This window comes from Empidonax traillii, unplaced genomic scaffold, assembly GCF_003031625.1.
Source record: "Empidonax traillii isolate 1590-97213 ecotype Southwest subspecies unplaced genomic scaffold, ASM303162v1 scaffold215:size2007263, whole genome shotgun sequence".
NCBI lineage: Eukaryota > Metazoa > Chordata > Aves > Passeriformes > Tyrannidae > Empidonax > Empidonax traillii.
The window spans coordinates 632157-655546 of NW_020955408.1; the positions used below are offsets into that span (position 1 = coordinate 632157).

Genomic DNA, 23390 nt, shown 5'->3' on the forward strand with positions numbered 1-23390 from the left:
TTGCAGACCCAGTGGCAGCTGTAAAGCCCAGCCATGTCCCCAGGGAGCTACCAGCCATTGGTGTAATGGTGAAGAAACAGAGGAAAAGGTGTGAATGTGCTCACATGTAAAGGCTTTCTGACAAAGATCTGGGCAACTTCTTTGTGCTTCTGGGCTCTTCAGAATGAAGGTGAAGAGAAAGCACCGTGATGGCATGCACACCTTGAGACCAAAATGCAGTTTGTATGCTCTGTGTTGTGCATGGGGTCATCTTTGACCATCTTGCAGGGCTCTGTCTGAGGGGCCAGCACAACCTGGTGTCATCTGTGGATGCCGAGTACCAGGGCCATAGCCAGACAGGATGATGTGAGGACATCACCAAGAAGTGCCCAGGGTGGCAGTTTCCCCTTCCAGCAGGACAAGCACTTGGGCTTCTTGGACACCTAGTCTCTGTATATCTGCCTGCTTGCTACACCTTCCAGAAGTGCTGTTTGTACTGTACTGATATTGTTTATGTTGAATAAATGCTTTCTCCAGCCTCTTTGTTGTGGCAACTGTTTTTGCTGAATTGAAAAAAGTGGGGGGTACTTGTTTAAGCATTGTGGTGAGACGTGATCATGATTATATTTTTAATCTTTAATGAAATGTTTGTTTTGAAAAAGTGCATCTTCAAAATGGGGACACTTGTGCAGGAGCCAAATCTGACAGTAGTCCTAATGTTCCTTGTTTGGATGAGGGTCTTGAACTGGGCTTTCCCCATCCCACAAGCACCCACAAGCATCAGCCCACTGTTTATTTCAGAGTGCAGGTGCATAGGTGTTCATGCTACTTGAGTGATTTCTGCTTTGTTCTAGAGGAAAAGGGATTTCTCACCAACTTCTAAAGTTTTTTTGCTGTTTGGATTCATTCTCCATATGGTGGGATGTGTGTGGGTTGACTCTTCTGCTGGAGGTGGCTGATGGGATGTGCTAATGGCTTTTTCCAGCTGTTCTGGGCACCAAGCTTTTGTAAGGAGAAACATCTCTCTTATGGCTTTCTGTTGTGAAAAAAGGATAATGAACACAGGCTGATCTGATGCTTTAGAATAAACTGCTATTGTTTCTAACGTCTTGAAACAATAAGACAAGATTGTCCTCACCTTCTCTCAGAAAAATCCAAGAGAGTTTGAAATACGTATATTTGAGTTTCTCAGCAGAAATAATTGCTTGGGCTGTGACAGGGAGTATCCAATAAGTAATACTGAGAAGCATATATACTTTTGCCTGAGCTGGGCTGGCTCACAGCAGGGAAGATGTTGGCTATAATAACCCTAACCAACAGTGTCTTGATCTGCAACTTGAAATGATCCTCACTTCCAGTGACTTAAGTAGATGATTTGTGCTTGAATGTCAGTCCTTCTGTGTGTGAGCTCTGGTTGTCTTGTAGTGGCATGGTTTTTGTCAAGGTTTCAGACTTAAGAATGGAACTGGGATGACTTTACTCAAAACCACAGAGTGTAAATAACACTTCTGACAACAGTGCTAATATTTTGAGGGGAAGAGGAAGCCTCCTGTCTCTTAAATTTTTGTACACTAAGGACACTGTGATGACTCGCATTCTTTGGATATCTCTTATTTCTTCCACTTGCTACCAGAAGATTGACTTGGTTCCTATGTTATTGTTGCTTGGTAGAGCAGTTGCATGAGTGCACATCTCAGCCTTGCAACTCTACTGCGTTTTTTCAACCCAGGTGTAAAGGCTTATTCTTTAACAATAGTCTTGAATGGAGTTGGGGAGAAGATGGTATAGAAGAAACAGACAGGGAGAAGAGCTCTGAGAGTTCTCCTCCATGATCCTCAGTCCCCTTTGGTAGGAAACCGTCTAAATCATACAGATTTTAGTAAATACTAGGAGGAGTAGTTCAGGGAGGGCTGCTTTTGCTTCTGTTGAGGTTGTAAGAGGGCTTGCCTAGAGCAGAAAATGCAAAGCAGGTTCAGATATACTCAAGAGACCTGTGCCTGTGAACTACTTGTTGTGGAAAGACTCCTTCAAATATCATCAAGAAAGTGGATGAGCCCCAAACTGCACTAATAGAGCAGAGTTTCTGATTGCTGAACCAAAACTGAAAAGTTTTATACAACCTATATGCCTTTAACTTGCCTAGCACACAGATTTTGGCCCTTTTGAGTAGACAGTTTTAGTAATACATTAATTCTGAGTGAAAATGAGAAGTAATTTTTATGAGAAGCTGTTGGGGGGGGAAGTCATCTTTCAATACAAATAATGATAAATGTTTTACAGGGTATTTGAAGTATTTTGGTTCATAGGAACTGATGTAAAACTGACAATTTCCTGTTCCTACTTAATTTTTTTTTTCCTTGTAGGATAAATACTAAAATATTTGAGAAAAAAAGCTATCAAGTGACAAGCAGACTGTTGACAGGTCAGGAAGGTCACTGCCCATCCAGCCACTGCAGGTGCTAGCTCTGCTTTGTGTCCCACTCATGAACAAAGCTGATGCAGTTCCTGAGGCAGACAACAGCCTCTGGGATCTCCCATGTGGGAATGGCTGTGGCTGAGCTCTGAACCCATTTCTGTCTCACCTGCTTGATACCAATAAAGGGTTCTGAAAAGCTTTTTGAATCTTTTTTTTGTCAACGGTTCTAGATAGCTTACTAGATCCCATTGAGTTTAGTTTCTATGACTTCCTTCTCTCCTCCTGTAGTTCTTTCTAAGGAATTATATTTATAGTCACATTAGGTGGTAGAAGATTAATAATTTACCAGCAGTACCTTGTTATTATCACTTTTTACCAAAGCTTGTTCACTTCCATGTTTGCAGTAATTCCATGCAAGGCATGTTTTTCTTCAGAGAGGCTGTTTGGCCCTGTGTTATCCTTTCCATAGCTGAACTAATACAGTGATTTTAACTAATGTAATTATATAGTTCTGGTCTGTTAAATGCCATACCCATTGGATGGTTACCTTCTGTGCTGTGACTGTGATATTGCACATTAAAAAAATGTTTTATTTTAAAGTTCTTTGAATCCCGTTTTTGGTTTAATCTCTCTGGGGCAACTGCAGTAGAAATACCATTGCCTAATTTCAAAGTGGTCTTCAAAACAGTAGTGAACTGGTTTTATCCAGGGAAATATGCTTCGTGAGCTAAGACTGGAGCAATCTTGACATTATTGTGCTTAATAGCTAAACATTGAGAAGATGGGCATTGTTTCATGAGATTCAATAAATGCAGGTAAATTGAAGAGGAAACGCTGAAAAGGAGGAGGCTGAAGACAGCAAAAGGTTTTATTACAAAGCATTTTTATTTCTTGGGAATCTTAGTAGGCAAACTGTGTAAATCGCAGATTGGTTCCAACTTGGGTTTGGAAACTGGTTCCCTTTTCTTATGTCTTGTGGAGTTTTTTGCCTTGTAAAATGCCCACAGTCCTCCGACCTATCTCCCATCCTGGCAGTGGTGTTCATACTACACATTCTTCTACTGCTTTGTACAGCCAGTGCTATCGCAGCTATGCTGAATGAGGTCCCAGCCTAACTACAATATTAACCCTGCAAATCTGTTCATTTTCTCTTGAGCAGCCCCAGGCAGGGTATACAGGAGAATGTGTCCAATTGAAAAACTATTACAGACTCGGTTGTGCTGCAGTGTGTTAAATTGCAAGAGAGCTGTGTTTTTTCTGCTAGAGAGGATCCTACTAAGGGAGATGGTGGTGTCTGTCTCATACAAGTTACAGAATTTGTTTTTCATTTTAGCCTCAGCTTTCGTTGGTGATTTTATCTTTATCTTTGCCAAACGGTTTGTCCGCTTTTAAGCACTGAAATGTGTTCCCGAGACCTGCTGCTTTCCTCCCGCTAATTGTCCAACACATGCTTCCCCCCCTCCCCCAGTTTGTATCAGTCCCTGCCTTCTTACTTTCACCTTTCCAGTTGTTGTTTTTAATTTTTTCTTCATTGTTTTATTAAATACTGTACTGCAGATCAGTAGCATCTTGGGTGGTGGTTGTACCACATAGCATTTGTAGCAGACATTAGTTTTGCATAGCGTGTGTACCTTATTTTGTCTGGACTTGTCTTCTTTGTGCTGCAGGCACCTCCTCAAGCAATTGTAGTGATTAAGCCTGGTATTTCTGCAGATTTATATTAACTTCTGCTTATAAAGAAACAGAAGAAACCCAACCCTTCCCCCCCACACACCATCTAAACTAGATATTTTTCTTCATTCCCTTCGTTTTTATCAGTATTAGACCTTAGCTTGCTTTTGTGTATGAGAGAAAATTAGTTAAGTACCTTGTGGTTTATAGGTGCCTTTTGTTACATATTATTTGGATTTATTGTGCAACGTTGGCCTGTAAATCATATCAGTCAGACATTTACCTGGCTCATGTTGCCTTTATGGTTTGGAGTCTTTTAGCAACCATGAAAAATGGAGAAATGATGTTTTTGGCGGCGGCGGCGGCGGACTTTGCTAGTCCGAGTGCCCCGCACCTCTCTCTCTCTCACGGCAGCGCTCCGCTTTGGCGAGGTTTGCTGCGTGGCTCTGAGGAGGTGTTTACAAGGAATCCATTACTTTGTGCAGCTGAAAAGACAGCGTTGAAAAGAACAAAGAGAGTTTTGTGAAGAAGTGTATCTGACTTCTCGCTGCTTTGCTTACCTTTTAAATGTAAAACTTAGTCATTTGCAAGGGCTTTTAGTTCTCAGGGCATCCCTATAAGATCCCACCCCGTGTGGGGCTTCCCTTCAGTCGAAAGCGGTGTTGTCTCAAAACCGCTCTTGAGCGCGTTTCTATTTTAATCCCCGACTTTGCCTGCCGCCTGCCTTCCTGGCTCCAGCTCACCGCCCTGCCCTGCCCCACCCGCCGCGCAGGCGGCCGCTGCTCCGTGCTGGCGGTGCGGCTCTTCTTCCTTTGTGACTAAAAGTTGGTTTCATCAGCAAAGCATCGGCTCCCGCTCCGCGCTCGGAGCTCGCCGGCCTCGGGGAAGCCGCTCAGGACCTGCAGCCTATGCGGGGCACGCGGGGGCAGCTGTCGCCATACGCATAACTTTTAAATGGAAAATGTCTTTCTCAAAGGCTGTCGATGTCCAGTGGTCTGCAGTCCATGAGCAGTTGACTAGTCCAGGTGTTTCTGCTTCTGTTCCCGTGCTATGTGAATTGGGAATTCGAGAGAAGAGTGTGCAGGATGGAGGAGTTGAGGGTTTGTATTTCTGTTCTGGTGGTATGAGAGTGACGGAGGGCTTGGGAAGGAACAGAAAGCCTACCTGGGGTTGTCTTAATTAAGGAAAATACTGTTCTTGGTCTTTTTGTCTGCAGCTCTTTCTATCGGTGTCTTTATCAACTCTTAAAAAAGAGAATGACCTTTTTTGATGGTATGGATTGACTGTGACGAATAGTATTCAGGAAAAACTTGTTTTATTGAATGTGAATTCTGTTTTGTGGGTTTTATCAGTGCATTTTGCCCCACTTCTCTAAAAGTGTAGCCAGTTAAAACTCTTAAAACTAGATTAATTTTAAAAACTGCCAAGTACTTCTCTGTGCTTTACTGAGGAGAAAGTCATAATCTAAGACTATGAAACAGTGCTATTGATTCGAGACTGTGGGGTTCTGTGAGGTTCTGAAGGAGATCATTAACCCAGGTCTATCTTTTCACAGGACAGTCGGCCCAATATGTCAAGACCTCTGATCACTAGATCCCCTGCATCTCCATTGAACAATCAAGGCATCCCCACTCCAGCACAGCTCACAAAATCCAACGCACCAGTTCACATTGATGTGGGTGGGCACATGTATACCAGCAGCTTGGCCACGCTTACAAAATATCCTGATTCCAGGTAACTTTAAAAAGCTTGTTCTGCATGTCTTTGGCAACCCCTTTTCTTCCATTTCATGCTTGGATGTCCTGGGATTGTCTCAGAATGATGAATTTAGTTCCCTTTGTTTCAAAATTAAATTAGCTTTCTTTGTTCGTAGGCGGTTAGAGACTGACTTTTCTTTCCCTGCTCCGCTGTGTTTCCAGCAAATGGCATTTCTGCAAATCCCTATGTGTATGTACTAAAACAAAGCTGATAGTAAAGAGCACTTACTTTCTACTACCTAGGATTCTGGTTTTATGCCAGGATACCCATTCTGTGGTTTGTTACATTCAAAAACTGTAGCGATAATGCCTTTAAGCCCAAAGGTGGGGGTGTTGGGGTATTTGTTTTGTTTCTTTTGGAGCAGTAACCGCTCTCCTGTACTGTCAACGTGTAATCTCTGATGTGTCACTTGAGGTGAAAACAAGGTTGAATGTGATAAAGTATAGCACAGTATTAACTGAATACCATTTATACAATCTTGGGACTTTTCAAATAGTTAGGCTCTTACCTCTCACGTACCTTTTGAATGAAGTATTTGTGACTCTGGAAGCTTGCTGGTATTAAGCAGTTAGAATGCTGCTGCATGTGTAAGTAAATGGTGTATGTACAGTAAAGGTGCATCTTTAAGAAAACAGCAGTGCATTGAACAGCGTGTGTGGGTATTAGATGGGGGGATGGCAGACAAACACTGTAGTGGTGCTGTAATTCTAAGAGTTGGTTATCAGATAGCAGGTGTTGATTGTGTCCACTGTATTAGTCTACACCTTGCCCTTCACCACCCAATCCTGCTCTAGAGGGAATGCAGTGTTACATTTGTGCTCTTTCCAACATTGCAGGGGGGAGGTTTTGAGTTTCTTGATCCCGCGGCTCTGATTTGCCTCTCCAAAGGGTACAAAGCAAGCTTCATGGGATGTGATTTTGTTCAAAGCCTGGGTTTGAGTGGTATTACTGCCTCTGCAGCCTCAGCTCGTAGTATTAGGTGGACTGAAGTAGTGCTCCTGGTAGACACTAGGAGCTGACAAGACTAGAGGAAAAGAACAGTAAATACATGTATATGGAAGAGAAACAGCTGAGCACATGGCCTTTCTTATGACAGCCTCCTCAAGGAAGGCCAGACAGAGGGAAGAGAAGCCATGCCAAAGCCCGGATTTACCAGGAGAGATTGAAGCAATGTGTGGACAAACTTGAACTGTTCTTCGAAAACCAAATCTGTCATTTTTGGGGAATTTTTTTAGGAGCTCCTTGTGCTCAGCTACTAGTAGTTGTGATTACTTAGTGGGTTTTTTGGTAATTTCAGCAGTGATGGTGTCTGACAGTGTTGTCTGTGCAGTATGAGAGGCTTCTGCTTCTGTTTGCATGTCAAATTCACAGAAACGGTATATTACTTAAAGTGAAGAAACACTAAAATGTCTTTTATAAGTGTGTATGGTGGCAGTGGAATTTAAGCTTAATGTATTCTGTGTTCCATTGAGCCATTGTAGCACTTGAAAGTGAAAGCTATGCCTGTAGTATCAAAGCCAGTTTAATAAATTAAACATTTTAAAGCTCTTCAAACATAATTTAAAGAAAACCCAAACTTTGAGTTATAGTCATTCTGTTTCAAGTCGTTCTGACATGTGTTTGTGTTTCAGTTCTGACAGTGTCTTTTGAACCTCTTGATGAGTGAATATTTCCAGTGTAGCTGTTAGAACCTGGAATTCCCAGCCAATTCCAGAACTTGAGAGTTGTTTTTTTTTTACATTACAGCTTCAAAAGAGCAATTATTAAACTCGTTTGAATGTCAAGACAATGGCAAGAAGCAATATGCCAAAAATCATGATATAGCTGTTTGGAGTTTGTCTGTGAGATTTTACCATAAAGATTTTTTCCAGTGGAGGATTGGGATGAGGGGTATATATGTGTGTGTGTGTGTGTGTGTATATATATATATATATATATATATATATATAATTTTACCTTGCGCTCGCTATATATAAATATGTGTGTGTGTGTATATATATATGTGTATATATATATATACACACACACACACACACATATTTATATGTAGTGAGCGCTAGGTAAGAATTATCCAGTAATTGTACATGAATACAAGTTGTTTCTTGGAGCCTGACCTGGTCAGTTTGTATCTAGAGTCTAACTCTTGTTATACAAAGTTAACACAAGGTTTTGGTCAACATCGTTTATATGTTTCTTTTTCTGCCAATATTACATGTGTGAATGATACCTAAACTAAAGCAAGGCCTCATAGATATTTTTGGACTAGTTGGAACCTCCTGAGACTTACTGCCATATGAAGTATTGCCTGTGAAAAATAAGGTCTTGATTATCTTACCTGAAAGAGCTCTGCTCCGGGGATGAGTCAAGGCATAGGTTGCAGGCTCCAGCATCTAACAGGTTGAGACATGAAAGTCGTTAGGTTTCTAACTCGTATTACATGTAGTCTAAGGGGCCAGAAGCCTAAAGTGAACCTTTCATCTGTGGGCCAGGTACCAGAGTCATCTTTCTTTGTGAGATTGAAAGGGGTGATATCCAAAACAGCAGCTTTGGAGTCACTGTGACTTGCTATTGTGAAGACCTTTTCTGACAGAGCAGTCTCTGCTTTGGAGCAAGTATACTCTTCTTTCTCCTTTGGGCTCACATCTTGTACCTCTCTATTTTCTCCTTCCTGGGTGGTAGATGGAAATTGGAAACATTACTTTAAAAAAAGAGTTCCTTAAATGAGTAACGTTACCTTACCAAAGGAACTCTTTACGTTACCAAAGGTAAAGACTTGTAGCTCGCAGGGCTCACTTTCCATAATTTTTTCTGTTAGATCCCTCAACCTAGTTTGTGCCTTGATATGCAAAATACCTACTGACAGGTATCTGTTCATTACTCCAAAGAAACCCTTGTGTGACTGTAAAAGTGCCTTGCCACTGCTGCTGCATCCCTGCCCTTTGCTGTGGAATGACCATTGTGGACTTCTCTCAAGTGCTTTTGTGACTGAAGAACCCAGGCTATCAGTGCTTTGGCCAAAGGCTGACACAGTGAAGCAATCCAGCAGACAAGCAGCTTATCTTGTTTTGAGTATTCCTAGAATTTTAAATTCTGAACCTGGAGTAATGCTTAAAAAACCCCTCAAAATAATTTAAAATACAGTAGCATGTCATTTAAAAGAGACCAGTTACATTCTGTACCGAGGAGAACCTACTGTTTTCACAAGGAAAATCCCATATGAATACTTTATCTCATCAACAGGCTGCAGGTTCTCCCAAGACACCGGTGAGACCATGCCTCAGACATTATCTCATCCAGCTGCATAATAAAATTTGCCAGACTTAGGCTTCAAGAAGAGGCAGTTTGAATCAATATATCTACCAGGAAGACCTAATGTAAGGCCAGTCTGCTGAAATAAATAGACATTTTCTCTGAATGCCTGAGGAGGGGGCAAGTGTCCTTTTATGCAGGTCTCTCCACCAAGATTGTAGACCTTGGTATATTTGCCCATATACATTGTTCCTTCTCTTGTGAGCTACTGACTGATAGTTGTTCATATGTTGTGTCAGTGTGAACAGACCAAACGAAGTGTTTGTATTCTATGAGGAATATTACAGTTCTGGAATTTGTTCTGGGTCATGCCTTCTTCTTCTCAACAGCCTTTGGTTTACTTTAAGTTACCAGATCTTCAGGTTGATATTTGGCAACACACAGAGTTATCTGTTAAAGATTTGGGTGCACTATTTTTTTTTGTTAATTACTTGGTTTTTGCAAATGAATGGGTTTTTTCTAAAAAAAAAAAACCTTTATTTTCTACTACCCAGAAAAAAAAAATTATTCCAGGGAAGATGGATCCAAGATGAGGGTCTGCTAAAGGAGCCTTTCTCCCCTGAGAGCTGAGGCACATGCATACCATCCCATTGTTCCCTATCATCACCAGTCTGATGAAAACAGGTTGAGGTGTTAGGATTTATGATCATGAGAAGAGGAAGCACTGGCCTGTTAGTTCTGATACTTAAACCTGATCAGCCTACTTTCCTTCCAGTGCATTATCACCTTGCAGTAGGATTGAACCCTTTGCTTGGAGTTGGCATTCCTACCTCTTGCAGCCTTAATGCTGTCTGTATCGCATCTACCAGAAGTTGTTGTGTATCTGGCTGTGACAACCTCAACTGACTATCAGAACTAAATGGGAAGATGTTTAACTTTGATCATATGAGCATCAGCTGTCTGATATCTCTGATATCAGCAATATCAGCAGTGTTGTCTATCTCATGTGTTCAAAGCATCTGAACTTTTAATTAGTTCTGTTCAAGTCATCTGGTACAAATATTTGCACAACACCACGGCATTGGATTGCTACATCCTATATTCCCATTTAAAACATTGTATATATTTCTTTGTAGAACTTTTTGGGGTATCTGCTTGTGTTACTACAACTCCCATCTAGAGTTACTCCCTGCATATGAAGATGGATTCTTCTTATACAGTATTTCACAATACTTCCAAATTTCTGCCCAGGGCTATTTCAGGTTTTCATATGAACCAATCCATTCGTGTCCCAGTTTTCTTACCCAATCTTTACTCTCAGCCCTCAGGGAAATTAAATTTCACACACTTGGATCTAGTTAGGACACTGGCATTTTTTTTTATTGGGAAGAGTTTCTTTTGCATCAAGAGCACAGAATTACTTAGGAGAATGCCCAGACTGTCCTTGGCCTTTGACAGTTTGCAAGCAAGACTTATCCTTCATAGGTTGTGCGGGTAGACTTTCAAGGACATACTATGAATCAGGCAGGCTAGCACTGCCTGCCTGTTTCAGAGTTCCAGTTTCTATTGTCCGTAGACTGTCCCCAGTTCCAAAACAAGACACTGGCATGACCCTTAATTCAAACTTCTGGAGATTGCAACGCCATGCTGGACACTTCTGTCTCTGTAGGAGATGTGCTTCTGTAAGGGTGGTCTACACGTTGCATGGGGTTCCTTCTGTAATGCCTCCATGAAAGCAGCCCTGTCACAACTTTCCTACTCACCTTGAATAGTAACTCTCAAATTGCTGTAAGTTATGCTAATGACTTGAAGGAATAAATTCAAAATTTTCTAACTTCTTAATGAACATTTGGGGATTTTTTTTTAAAGGAAAATCGAGAGAGTGAGTGTTGCTATGTCTTTATTTCCACTCTCCATATTTGGATTCATCTTCCTGAGAGGTACATCTCTATCTGTTAAGGTATTTGGTGACCTTTCTAGAGTAGCGACATCAAAGTCTGATAAGGTGGTAATACTTAAATCAATATGATACTGCAGGAGCTAGACTACAGTAGGCTTGCACTTTTTGACAACAAATACCGCATTGCAAGTTGTAAAGAGAAAGCTTCCATGAGAGTTTTCAGTATTGCTGTACACCAGCTCTGTCTGCTGTATTAGCATGAATGGTCCAGGTCGCAGCTTTTTAATATTTTGTAACGTTCCTGGCAGGAGGGAAATAGGCAGAAGAAGTTGGCAGAGGCTCATTTCAGTCTTCATTACCTATCCTGTCTTACTCATCTTACTATTCACCTTTTGTGTTTCATCATTTGATCACTGCTGGTCTTGTGGCAAGGGAAAGGGAGGACTTGGGATAGGGAAATCCATTGACTCTTGCTGATCTGTTCTGTGACCCATGATAACTGATTCAACTTTGAGCTTCAGCTGCTTCCTGCCAACGTTAACATAAAAGCAAGTTGTAAAGTGCTTTGGGATGATGACTGAAAGTGTGAAAGATTACTGTCTCTAAACATAAATAATTATAGATGCCAGTAACTGAGATAGAAATAGTTTATGATGTTGGTATCATCAGTAACATGTATTAGTAAAAAACTGAAATATTGATTCATGAGGACCCGACTCAATACAGTTAGGCAGTACAGTTTTTTTGGTTGGTGTAACCATGTATAGAAACTTGAAGATAGAAACAGAACTGTGAACGATACTATAATTCATGCCTATTTCCAGAAATTCAGAGAATTTACACAACTGATACTGTAAAGAGACATTTTTTTGTAACATACATCTGTCAATAAAGAGCTTAGAGCGATATTTTCTGGTCCTGGCTGAACCAAGATTAATTGTAGCTCTAGGTATGTGTATTGAACTTCGGATATATATTTACCTAATTTTGCCTCAATTAACGATCACCACAGGTCAGTCATCACTGTCACCTCAGTAGAAGTAAATGTTTTCCAAATTGTAGTCCTGTAATATGTCTAACTTGCAAGGTCAGCAAGTTGCTGCTGTTGTCGTGGCTGGTGACTAGTGAAAGAAATAGCACCATCAGATTAGCAGGTCCTCACATCTCGTGATCAGTAACTAGTGGTGAGTCATCACTGAAAGGGACCATGGAGTTGATGTCTGTCTTCCTGCTCTAAATGCCAGTAAAAGTAGGTTTATTTATTATTTATTTGGAGGATAAAAAGTAGTGGTTTGTTTGATGCTTTTGCACTCAAATGTGTAAAATTACAGCAAAATCAAGATAGTGAATTGTTAGGGCATTCTTTGCATGGAAGAAGACCCAGAGAAATTAGATTTGCAGACTTAATATAACAGGGGTTCAGACCATGCTTATCTATGGCTACCTGGCTACAACAGTTTATATGGAAATGTTCAGAGGAATACATGCCTACATTCAAGTGTGTTGGAAAGTTGAAGGCTTCCTCTCCTTATTTCTGAGGCTAGTAATCCTCAGAAATAACAAACATTTTTCTTGAGGGGAAAGAAGAAAATCCATATCGCCAGTATATACGTTCATTTGCGAGTTGGCTGATATTTGTATGGGTTGGATCAACCTGTGACTCAGGCAGAGGGGAGGGGAGGTTGTCAAGAACTAGTTTAAAGGTCTGTGTTTTGAGAAATCCTTTCATTGCAAAGGCTGCTTGATGCCAGCTTGGTGGATAGAAATTTGTGGATGAGAAGCAGTTTGTTACAATGCTTGCACATTTCTAGACAGTAGCATGGCTTCATAAACTAGGCTGAAGGCCCCCAAGCAGTATTTCTCACTCAGCCTGACCAAGAAAATAGTTGGGAAGATAAAACGAAGTGCTGAGGCTGTGGGTCTATGGGCAAAAGCCTATTAGAAACTGAGGTGGCACTGAAATATTCTGCTTATTGGTCATTTCTGGTAGGGCCTGTGTTTAACCATAGTCATGAGGTTCAGTGGTTTGCTTTGCCTTTTGCTTTACTTACTCCTTGCACTCATGAACCTCTGTGTGTCAGCACAAGGTTCTCATTCTGCTCCCACATAAACTGTTTGTACTCCATTGGTCTTTCATAAATTGCAATGTAGTTGCTAAGCAAATTGGCATCTAGTACATACGTAATTGCAGAAGCAAACATTTGGCTTCCAGTTTTACCGTCAACACCCGTCCACTTCTTGGGTGTGTTTGAAGCTTTAGGATACAGATTCCAGCTTCTGGCTTACTTCTTTCTGGTAATGATCAACCTGCTGGCTGGGTTTCATGTATACAAGTGTGCTTGCAATTTGGGGATGTATTTGCAAAGGTTGCATACAAAATGGTGAAAACTGGTTAGGACCCAACAGTTATCTGCAGTCATTTTAATGCAAATAAGACACAAATGCTATGTTGGCCAGAGGAGTGTCACCGGTTCCTGTTATGTGAACTTTTCCTCAAACTTCACCAGTCTGCAGTTTATTCAAATGTCATAACCAGACAAGTGTCATCTGGCAAGATTTATTTCTCCTTTTGTCTTCTATTCTCAATTTTTCTTTCCCTTTAGTCTACAATTCTCAAGATGTCACTGTCTCTTTGACTCTTGCCTTTCAGGATCTTTTTTTCTGTCCCCGTTCTGCTCTGAGCATCGGCCCTACTTCTGTCATCTAAATTCCCTCACTGCTTTGTCTTCATTTCTTTTTCACCTAGATTCTTTTCTCTCTGTTGAAAAGGGCCAGAGCTCACAAAGGTCACAAGTGATCTTTACCTGACCAAATCAAAGCATATTGCTTGCTTGCCTGTCCTTTTCTCCATGCACACTCTTGGTTTTCTGGCTCCTGTTAATGGTGAGCTTTCTTTGAGTAGGTGAGCACCCAGCATATTTTATAGCTATCTCAGGTGATGCTTTCGCTCTTGGTGACATCAGCTGAAAGGATTCTCTGAGACTCACTGATATTGATCTGTTCTTTCACTGAGTTTTTGAATCAGTAATCAAATAAATTGTTTCTACCCCTGATGTGTACATTAGCTTGGGTCTGTAGGACTCATCCAGCACAGCTGTCTCTGCACCTCATCTGGACAATTTTCTAGGCACTTTCAGGGAACTTTCTGCCTGCTTGAGAGAACCAATGGGCTTTTGCAACAGTTTGAAAGCATTTAAGCTGAGCTTGTAGCTGCTACTCGTAGACTGCTTTGAAGGGGAAAGACTGCCTTTAGGAAAGGAATGGGCTTGCAGTCACTTTCCTACCCAGTCCTTCCACCGTGCAGCCCCATGTGCGTAGACACTTGGGCCAGCTCAGGTGCTCAAAGCAATATAGTGCGTCTTTCCACCTGGACTCGTTTATCCTGCTTCCAGCAAACTCAGCTGTGCTGTGTCTGGTACCCAAGCTAATTACTGGAGACCTATCTTTTATGTTTTTACACACTGCTGCGGTTTGCAGAACAGGCACTTGATGAAGGAGAGCAACACTGGCAATTCAGTTTCTGTGAATCAAAAACTTTCTGTTTGCAAAGGATTAAGAGAGGTAAAAGGGGAGAGTAATACAGAGATGCAAGGGTTTTGCTCATAGGATGAGATGGTTGAGCAACGCAGTGTTAAATGCAAGGGGGCATACTTCAGTAGTTCAACAATTTGTAAAGATAAAGATTAATTCTACCTCCTAGACCCCAGTGGGATTTTCATGGTAAAATGTGACATGCCTGTCAATCAAATGGAAGACATAATTGTTCTTTAAGTGACCTGTTAAAATCCCATTCCTTTTAATTAAAAATTGTGTCTGTGTTCTCACACAGACCGTATTTGAATGGTAAAAGCTCTTTTCATATGAGACACGTTGCAGGTAGAGAGCTGTCACAAGCTGTGTGACACACGTGTGAAACAGGAGGAGTGATTGAAGTCTCAGTGCAGCAACATGTGGCTTGCCTTTGGCTCCTGCTGACACAGAGGGAGATGGAGGGATAAGCAGCATCTCCCAGGTCCACACCCAAAACCTTTGCATTCCTTGCCTAAGAAATTGCTTGTAGTTGCTTATTGTGGCATAGAAAGTTATAATATACAGCATTTGCCATAAGTGTGTCACTTCAGAGCAAATGATGGATTATGTCCTTCCACACCCCAAAAGTTGTTCTTTGTGCTGTAATTAAAAAATAAATGTTGCAATGTTGAATTGGAAATATTTTGTGCCATACAATAAATTTGTTTTGTTAGGTTGCCTGGATGTAATTGCAGCAATGTCAGTGCGTTAAACTTGTGTCACGGGGTAATGGTTTCCTGCCACTACACCAGTGCCAAGGACTGCTTTGCTTAGCAGCTCTATTGCTGTTTATCTCCATCAGCCGTAGTGATTATTTTGTTTCTGCAAAACTTTTTTTTCTTAATTTGTTCCCTGTATGAATACTGTAAATCATGGTTCTGTTCGAATGCTAACCACAAATCCTGAACAGTAGGAAGTGCTGCCATGCCAGGGAGAGGCTCAGCTGGGAGCTGGTTTTTAGGTTCACCCGAACTCGTCAGTGATGCGAGAGGAAGAAGGCGTTCCAAACCGTGACAGTCTGCCGGGCCCCTTCTACCCATCTGAAAATTGATCCCTTTTAAACAGTTTAGAGGGCCCTGGGGGTCTTGCAGCTTACATAAAAAATGAAAGCCCTTCCTGTCTTAGAGCAGTGCAAGCAGTCAATACAAAAGAGAAAAATGATCTTTTAAGTGTATCCCATTGAATCCATTATCTCGAGGGCCCGTGCATGATACTTCATCAAAACATCATCGTCTTGGTGATACATGGGGGGGAGGCTGAGGTGGTGTTTGGGGGGATTTCAGAGAAAATGCTGCAGTGCTCTCAGTGCCACAGGACAGGCTAAATATGATACAAGCCAGAAAATGAGAGCTGCAGAAAAACTGATATGTTCTTCCTTATGACATATTGAATTTTGCATGTTGGAAACAACGATATCATTCAGGAAAAGTTTTGAATGTTTCTTTTGTAGGTACGTAGGTCCTGTTGGGCATCTCGTAGAATAATTGCTTTGCTTCCCATCAGAATACAAATTTGCAGATTTTTTCCTTTTCATTACAATGATAAAGAAAATAAAGGAGGAAATAAAAATCGGTGTTTGTACCATCAGTACACTCTGCCCTTGCTGTGGGAGATAGTGAAGGGGTTGAACCAATGAGCTGAATTGGTGTTGAATTTCTAGTTCATGTGAGCAAGTGTCAGAATTACTGATTTTTAAATGCTTTTTAAATCTTTTGTATGCCTATACTAATGATTCATATGTTTTTTTTTAGACTAGCATGAAAGAAAAATCATTGATTTCTCCTGTTCTGAGTTTGCAGTATTTATTTAATGGCACAGTGGAGTTTTTTACCAGAGTTAGGAGCTAATCTTTTGCTGTTGGTGTTTCCTAACTACAAATAGTAAGGATGTTGCTCCGTGTTGATTATAGGCAGTAAAACAGAAGAAGTTGGATTTGTTTTCATTAACCAGTACCATCAATAATTCAGAAGGGCTATTGAAAAATATGCATTTTTGGAAGAGAACGGGAACAATGAAGAAGCAATATTTCTGAATGTAACTGAGCTGTCAAATGCACATCCTTTGGTGTGTCCTCTATTTCCTTTGGTGAAAACCTTGCTTAAATAAACTGAGCAGTAGGCAGTGGGTGTGTGCCTTTGCACAACAGCATACACCCAGGTGCTTTGTTGGCCAGGATGATCCTAAAGGCAGAGTGCTGTCAACATTCCTAATTGGTTATTACCCAATAACACACACCCTCCAGTGTCTTGGGACTACAAAACACTTTTTAACTAGCCTTCCTACATAAATAATGAAGCACTTCAAATATTCATCCAATTATAGTCAGCCTCTCTCTTGGCTCAGGATTGCCAAATGCAATTGGTCATACTTCTGACACAGAATTTCAGGCTATATCTGTGTTGGAAGGGTTTAGTCATAATTCTTGACTTCTGGGGAGAGATTAGATAACACCATGATGGTAATTTCTCCAGCCTCAAAAGCTATTGTTTATTCACTTTTGCTATGAAATTCTAGTTTACTAGCAGTATGATGTGGGAGTTTTAAATTTTTTTTTTTTATATACTTGGAGCTTGTCACATGAAACTGTTCACGTTCTGTTTGGAACAATGAGAATATTTGGTTTTTTCCCAAGTGCTGTGGCTACAGCTGCATAGGACTGAAGTTGTCATCAAGCATATGAAAAGCAAACAGCTATCATGTGTACTTTTCAAACATGTAGACTTTATTTATGTTCATCTTATTTTTTTTCCAAATATTTTGCTGCCCATCGTGATTGGCTCCTGATATGCCAGTTACTGACTTTTAGATATGCTTTTCTCATGTCTTCCTAATCTCCTCAAAAACAATGTCCTTATCCTTTGTAGAGTATTAAGATTTGCTTTACTAGCTTCTCCTGTGAATAAGCTCCGAAAGTTAATGTTCCCCCTGGCCTTCCAAAACCTGATGGAAGTGGTGTGCCATACCCCTGCTGTAAGCTCCACTGCAGTAACACTATAGGGAGTCTTGCTGGCTGCATCGTGCTGCCACAGAGAAAAGCTCAGTGACAGTGCAGAGGAGATGCACGAGTAGGGAGGTGATGGCAAATGTTATTCTAGGAAGATCTAAGCTGGTGGAACGGTGGCAGGAAGGATACCTTTCTGCTTTTCTTATTTCCCCCTTGGAAGGCCTTATGGGAAAGGATAAAAACTGCTGTTTTTCTGTAGCTAAAGCATAGATGGACGCTCCACTTTTCGTCAGGCATTCTCATTTTCCCAGTTTCTAATATTGCTGTCTCGTAAAGCTGGGCCTTGGGCCATGCCTCTCATATTGGCCTTCTCTTGCTTAGTAGCTAACCCTGAAAAACTCATCAGCAGAGCTACAATTGCACTTTCTTGCTTCCACTTTGGATTAATGGTGTAGCTCTCTGAGACTGAATGGATGCTGCTCTCTAGACCACGGAGGTCTGGTTACAGGTGAGCGTTTAATTCTCCTCTTGGGAAGTAGAAATAAAAGCCTTAATCAGGAATGTTTCTTGCTTCTCTCTGGGTAGGCTCAACAAAAGAAAGGATGAAAAAGATGCTATTGAAAGTCTCTGCTGTCTGGTATCATTACAAGGCATAAAGCATTGGTTTGAAAATAGAAACAGCTGGTATGGGTGTGACTTTCGATTGTGTTTAGCTTCCATGTGGGTCAGTTTATTATTTCCTAATAAAATGGGAAGTAGTTAAATCAGAAGTGTAAGTCCTTCTTCCTTCTCTTTATTAATGAAATCCTGGAAACACGATAAACATGAAGGGCCTTGGGAGTGATGACAAACATAGAACAGGTTTGGTACTATGTAAAAACTGTAAAGAGGGTAGTGTAGTTCTTACTCAAAGAAGAAGAATTAGTCATGTTGTTCTGCAGACCTGACCCTGATCCTGCAGAAGGTCGGCGGGGCTGTGCTAGGGTGATTGACATTGGGATAGCTTGTCTGCAGCTCCTCTGGGAGTATTTCTTCCAAGAGCCCTTTCTGTTGCTATGAAGGACCACAGAAAGGGCTCTGTCCCTTGACCTTGCATGCCAGAATATTTTTCTTTGCAGCATGCTTCCACTGGGAAGGGTGAGCGGTGATGAAAGCTTTATGAGACAGAAATTGCAGAAGCTGTAGACAGAACAAAATAAATGGGGTGAAGTCCCTAAAAAAACAGTGAAATCTAGTTCTGATAAAGGTCAAGTTTGTTGTACCATGTTCTGACTAAACGTACATCTGAAAAGAAGGCACATCCATCATAACAGAGACTTTATTTTCCTCGTTTCTGTCCTAATATTATTCTACTGAAGTAACGGAACACTTGGGGTGGTAGGGCAGGTAGTGTGGGGGAAGCTGATGTCCCTGGTCAGAAGTGACTCCACGTGGTTCAGCCGGCAGGAATGTGTTCCTGTCAGCTTTCCCTGCTTCAGAGTTGACGTGGAACTCGTTCTTTGTCTTGCCTGAGTATCTAGTTATAATAAATAATAAGCCAGTGATGTGCTCCCAAAATTAGATGTGGAATTTAATTTTGCCTGTGTTTGCAAACTGAGTAGCAAACATGCCTTCTCTGACCTTCATCCTGCAAAGTAGCCTGAGCTGCTGTCCACAGTTGTATGCTGGATGTTTCTGTGCCCCTCAGTATTGTTTAGCAGAAGACTTTCCTCGAAGATCAACCAAGCCTTGAAGCACAGTGGAGAAATACCCCTTCCTTGTGTCATCTGTTGTGAGGCTCACGTCTTGGTAAACACTTCTCACCAATCCCTGCAAAGCTGTCTCTGACTGCCTGTGTGTTACCAGTGTGAATACGGCAGACTCGTTCTTTACAGCAGTGTAAATCCCCAGGGTGTATCTCTGCCAGAGGTCTTTTAACATCAAAGCAATGTAGATAGCGGCTGGTGGCAGTTAAAGGCAGCAAAGATAACTCATGTGCTTGCACCGCTGCTGCCCACTGCAGCTGGAGCTCTGGGTGGGCTGCAGGGTGCAAGTATGGAGTTGGGCTTCTGGGCACAGCTGATGAGCAGTAGGGCTTTGGGGCAAGCATCTGATCTGAGAGGGGCAGCTGCAAGCAAATACCTGTTGTCCTGCTGCTTTTGTTGACTGCATTGCTGCAGTATCGGTGGTAATATCATAGAGCCCAATATGACCTCAGGTGCCTTCTCCCTCCTGATAAAACCCATCATGGAGCTGGTGATCAGCAGAAAGTGTCTTCTGCTGCACAGCGGAGGAACCCAGGTCCATTTTGTCACCTGTGATTATTTTTTTGGTAGTCATCTTGTGGTTTATGCTCAAGGAAAAAAAAGTGAGTGGCCAAGGACTGCACCACAAGGTTTCCATCCCAGGACTGCAAGCTTAATTCAAATAAATATAGACTTTTGAACATGAGGTGGTTAGCAATATATAATTTGTGGTGGTCTGACTTCCTAGTCGGAGTTGGTTGTTTTAAGACATTGTATTTCTCCAAACTTCTTCCCTTCATTGTGCTAATTGGCTTCTACTTGCCTCTAAAAAAGTAGGTTTTTAGGAAGGTAGTGGAAAATAATAAAAAATCATACTATAGCCCCAAACTGTTTGTTGTAACACCAGTAGCTTCTGGAGAGATGGGGCTTTGATAAAACAGTGCAGCACTTGATTACCCTAAACTATTTTCAGTCTTCTGCACCTTTTGATAACGTGGTTCCGTAGATCTCCTGCAAAGATAGTAGAAAACAATTTATATCTACGCCTTGGGGTGATGAAAGGAAAAAAAACCCAATCCAGAAATCTACCAAGACACCTGGATTTTTGCTAAATTAAAATTTTATTATGTTCATATATAGAGCAAAAAGCACTGGTATTAAGTAGCGACACAAGTGGAGGGGATAATGCAAGGTGGTTGTAATGTGTTTTATGTTCAGCAAGCACAGAGAGGAGGAGAACTTTTTGAAACAGTTTTCTGTCCCCGAAAATGCCTGTATTGGAACTTGAAGTGTTCTAAAAACGTACAGGTTTGAAATTCACTGTTGTTAGCTCTTTTTTCTTCTTGTTGTTAAGGGAGTCCTAGCCTTTTGGAGTTCATAGCCTCTTCGGTTGTTGATCAGGTTTTTTTTCAGTATTAGGGCAAGCTGCAACTTAATCTATTGATATGAGAATTGTGCAGTGTTACCAGTGTCTGGGGGAAAGGGCAGATGCAGTTGGAAAGACTCTTATCCCCTTCTTTTAATCCAAGTTAAATTTTGCACTTTTTAGAGAAAAGCTTCACAATTAAGTTAATGAAGTAATGAAATAATGAAAACCTACAAACTCAAGCAGGAGGCTCCTCCATCATCAGCATCTTTCTGCTAGTTTAAAAGCAGTGTCAGCTTGGTAGGCATCTTCTTGTTTATTAGCAGCCTGGAATTGCCCCAGGGAAATTCTGACTGTTGGGTTGTGCTGGTTTCTATCAGAAAGATCACAACAGATGTAATATATATATATATATATATATATCTCCTAAGTATTGTAAATCCTCCAGACTGATGGAGTTACGCTTATTTGACTGTTTCTCCACAGATCATTTCCCGCTTGTTTGCCTGCACTCAGAATTTATTAGTTGCTATGTGACAGAGCTGTTGTAATCTTTCAGCTGTGTGATCAGTGGTGTACAAGGTATATGTGGAATGAGATCCAGTCCTATGTGGGCTGCCCTCCATGGGAGTCTACGTCTGTCCATAGGTTGTAGCTCAGTCCTAGAGTCAGCTCACTTAACACCCTGCTAAAATACTCAAGGCTGACTGCCTGCATTTAGGAAATGGGGATCCTAACACACTTGCAGTATAATATGACTTTGGATGACACTCAGCTGTAGTGATGCTGCAGCTCAGGAAGCTAAGAGCAGACAGCTTCTCTGTGTGAGGGTAACCTGAGTTGCAGAGTAAAATACTGCCTAATTAAAAATGTTACACATTCCTACACAATTTAGGAGCACTACAAACTATTGCTCTGAACTTAACGTTATATAAATTTGTGATTTTTTTATTAAATAGAGCCTGATTATTTTTTTCCAATTGAAATGAGTATCTAGGAAGAATAGTGTTAGATTTTGTTTAATATATAAATTTTTGGGACAGTTAGTTTCTGGTCATTTTGTGAGTGGGATATGCTTACCTTGACATGGGCAGCTACTGCCTGTGCACATTTCTTGACTGGATTCCTGTGGCTGCTGCAACAGAGCACAAGCCTGCAGTAGTGTCCCTGTGCCATTCCCCCAGCCCTTTGGGATGCAACAGGCAGCTGAGTCACATCCTGGATATTGTGTATTAAAGGCATCATGAGGTAACATTTACTTTTGTCATGTGGTGTTTTTGTGGATTTCACTCTTTTCACCTATGTGGATTACTTATTCCTTGTGTCACTAGTTCATGGGGCTGTATTGCTTCTGTGCTGTATCTCAGTTCTCTTCCTTTTTCCTCTCTCTGCCTCCTCCACAGAATTGCATCTGACCTACTGTTGGGTTTGGTATGGCTGCAGGGGTGATTACACCATGACAGCGCCTAATTTAATAAACAATAAAGCCACTGTTTTGTATATGTAAAGTTTGTCAATGGAAATAATGTTATCTGTGTGTTTTTTTTATCACCCCACCACCAGCAAAATGTTCAGGTGTGGCTTTGGCATTTCTAACCTATGCAATAAGCATTATTTATTGCTCAGAGCCACTGCCTAGGATGTTTTAGGTGGACTTTCCTGTCCTCTTAACTGGTTAGTACGCAGGTTGTGTATGAGCTGATTTGTTTAATGGTGTGATTTTTCTTGTTACTGAAATGCTTAAATCATTTCAACCTCTAGCATGGAAGCATTTAAACATGTAAATATATGGGGATGAGTTATATGGGTGTAAACACGCCTCTCCATGTAGACACATGCATGTGTCCACACTAGGAATCACAGCAATATAATTGTGATGTCTGTAAGTTCAGCCACAGAATCAGAGAATGTCAAGGGTTGGAAGAGATATCATCTCGTCCCAACCCCCCTGCCATGGGCAGGGACACCTTCCGCTAGACCTGCTTGCTCAAGGCCTTATTCAACCTGGCCTTGAACACTGTCGGGGTTGGAGCATCCCCAGCCTTTCTGGGCAACCTGTTCCAGTGCCTCACCACCCTCACAGTTAGCCAAAAGAAGAGCAGTGTACCGTCCTGTGTTGCTCATACTAAATTCTGTGCTCATCACACCTGTCGCTTCCTTGCCTCTATTGTGCATGCTCTCATGCTTATCTGAATTGCCTTTCTCAAAGAATTTGTAATCTGAAAGTACCATTTTCATTCTAGGTAGAGGAATCTCTGAGTAGGTGGGCTAAGTAGTAAAGGAAAACACAAATATTTGAGAGAAGTGTAATAAATGCGCTATTTTGTAGCTGGCCTTGCAGCTTCTCTAGTTGCAAATCAAGTCAGTTTTGTAGGAAAAGAACATTATTTGGGCAGCCAGGCTGACCTTTGTTTGTTTTCATGGTATATGTGTAATAATACCATCTCTAATACATTTGCCTGCCACTGTGCAGAGAAATGTGTTGCTTATTTACTAAACATGTCATCAGCATCTCCTGTTCCTCTTCAGTTCAGCATGTATCCTTGGGCTGTATTTTCTGCGTGTTATTCGAGTCCTGTTCTGAAGAGTGATTCTTGCACACTTTCTTCACAACGTTCCTTGGTCTGGTACCTTCTTGCTTCACTCAAAGGAGAAAAAAAACACGTAAGGCAGGTATACTTAGTGGTAGCATCACACCAGAAATCTGGCACATGCTTGAACTGAGTTCAGTTCTCCAGGTCAGCCCTCATCTGCCTTAGCTGTGTTCCCTTCCTGCAGCCCCTTCCTCATCCATTAGACCTCCTACTCCAGCA

The 23390-nt window shown here is 41.4% G+C and overlaps 1 protein-coding gene across 6 annotated transcripts in view; it reads left to right on the forward strand.

The window, feature by feature from the left end:
* The window catches only part of KCTD1 (potassium channel tetramerization domain containing 1), a 101743-nt gene that overhangs the window by 61847 nt on the left and 16506 nt on the right, over window positions 1-23390 (forward strand). For 3 of the 6 annotated variants that reach the window (XM_027887561.1, XM_027887556.1, XM_027887555.1), the window contains exon 2: window positions 5622-5800. In XM_027887561.1, the coding sequence (XP_027743362.1) occupies window positions 5637-5800 (164 nt within the window). In that variant the 5' untranslated portion in view covers window positions 5622-5636. Of the gene's footprint in view, window positions 1-6; window positions 170-4900; window positions 5167-5621; window positions 5801-23390 lie in introns of those variants that run through there. The other 3 variants (XM_027887559.1, XM_027887560.1, XM_027887558.1) reach the window with 3 other exon arrangements.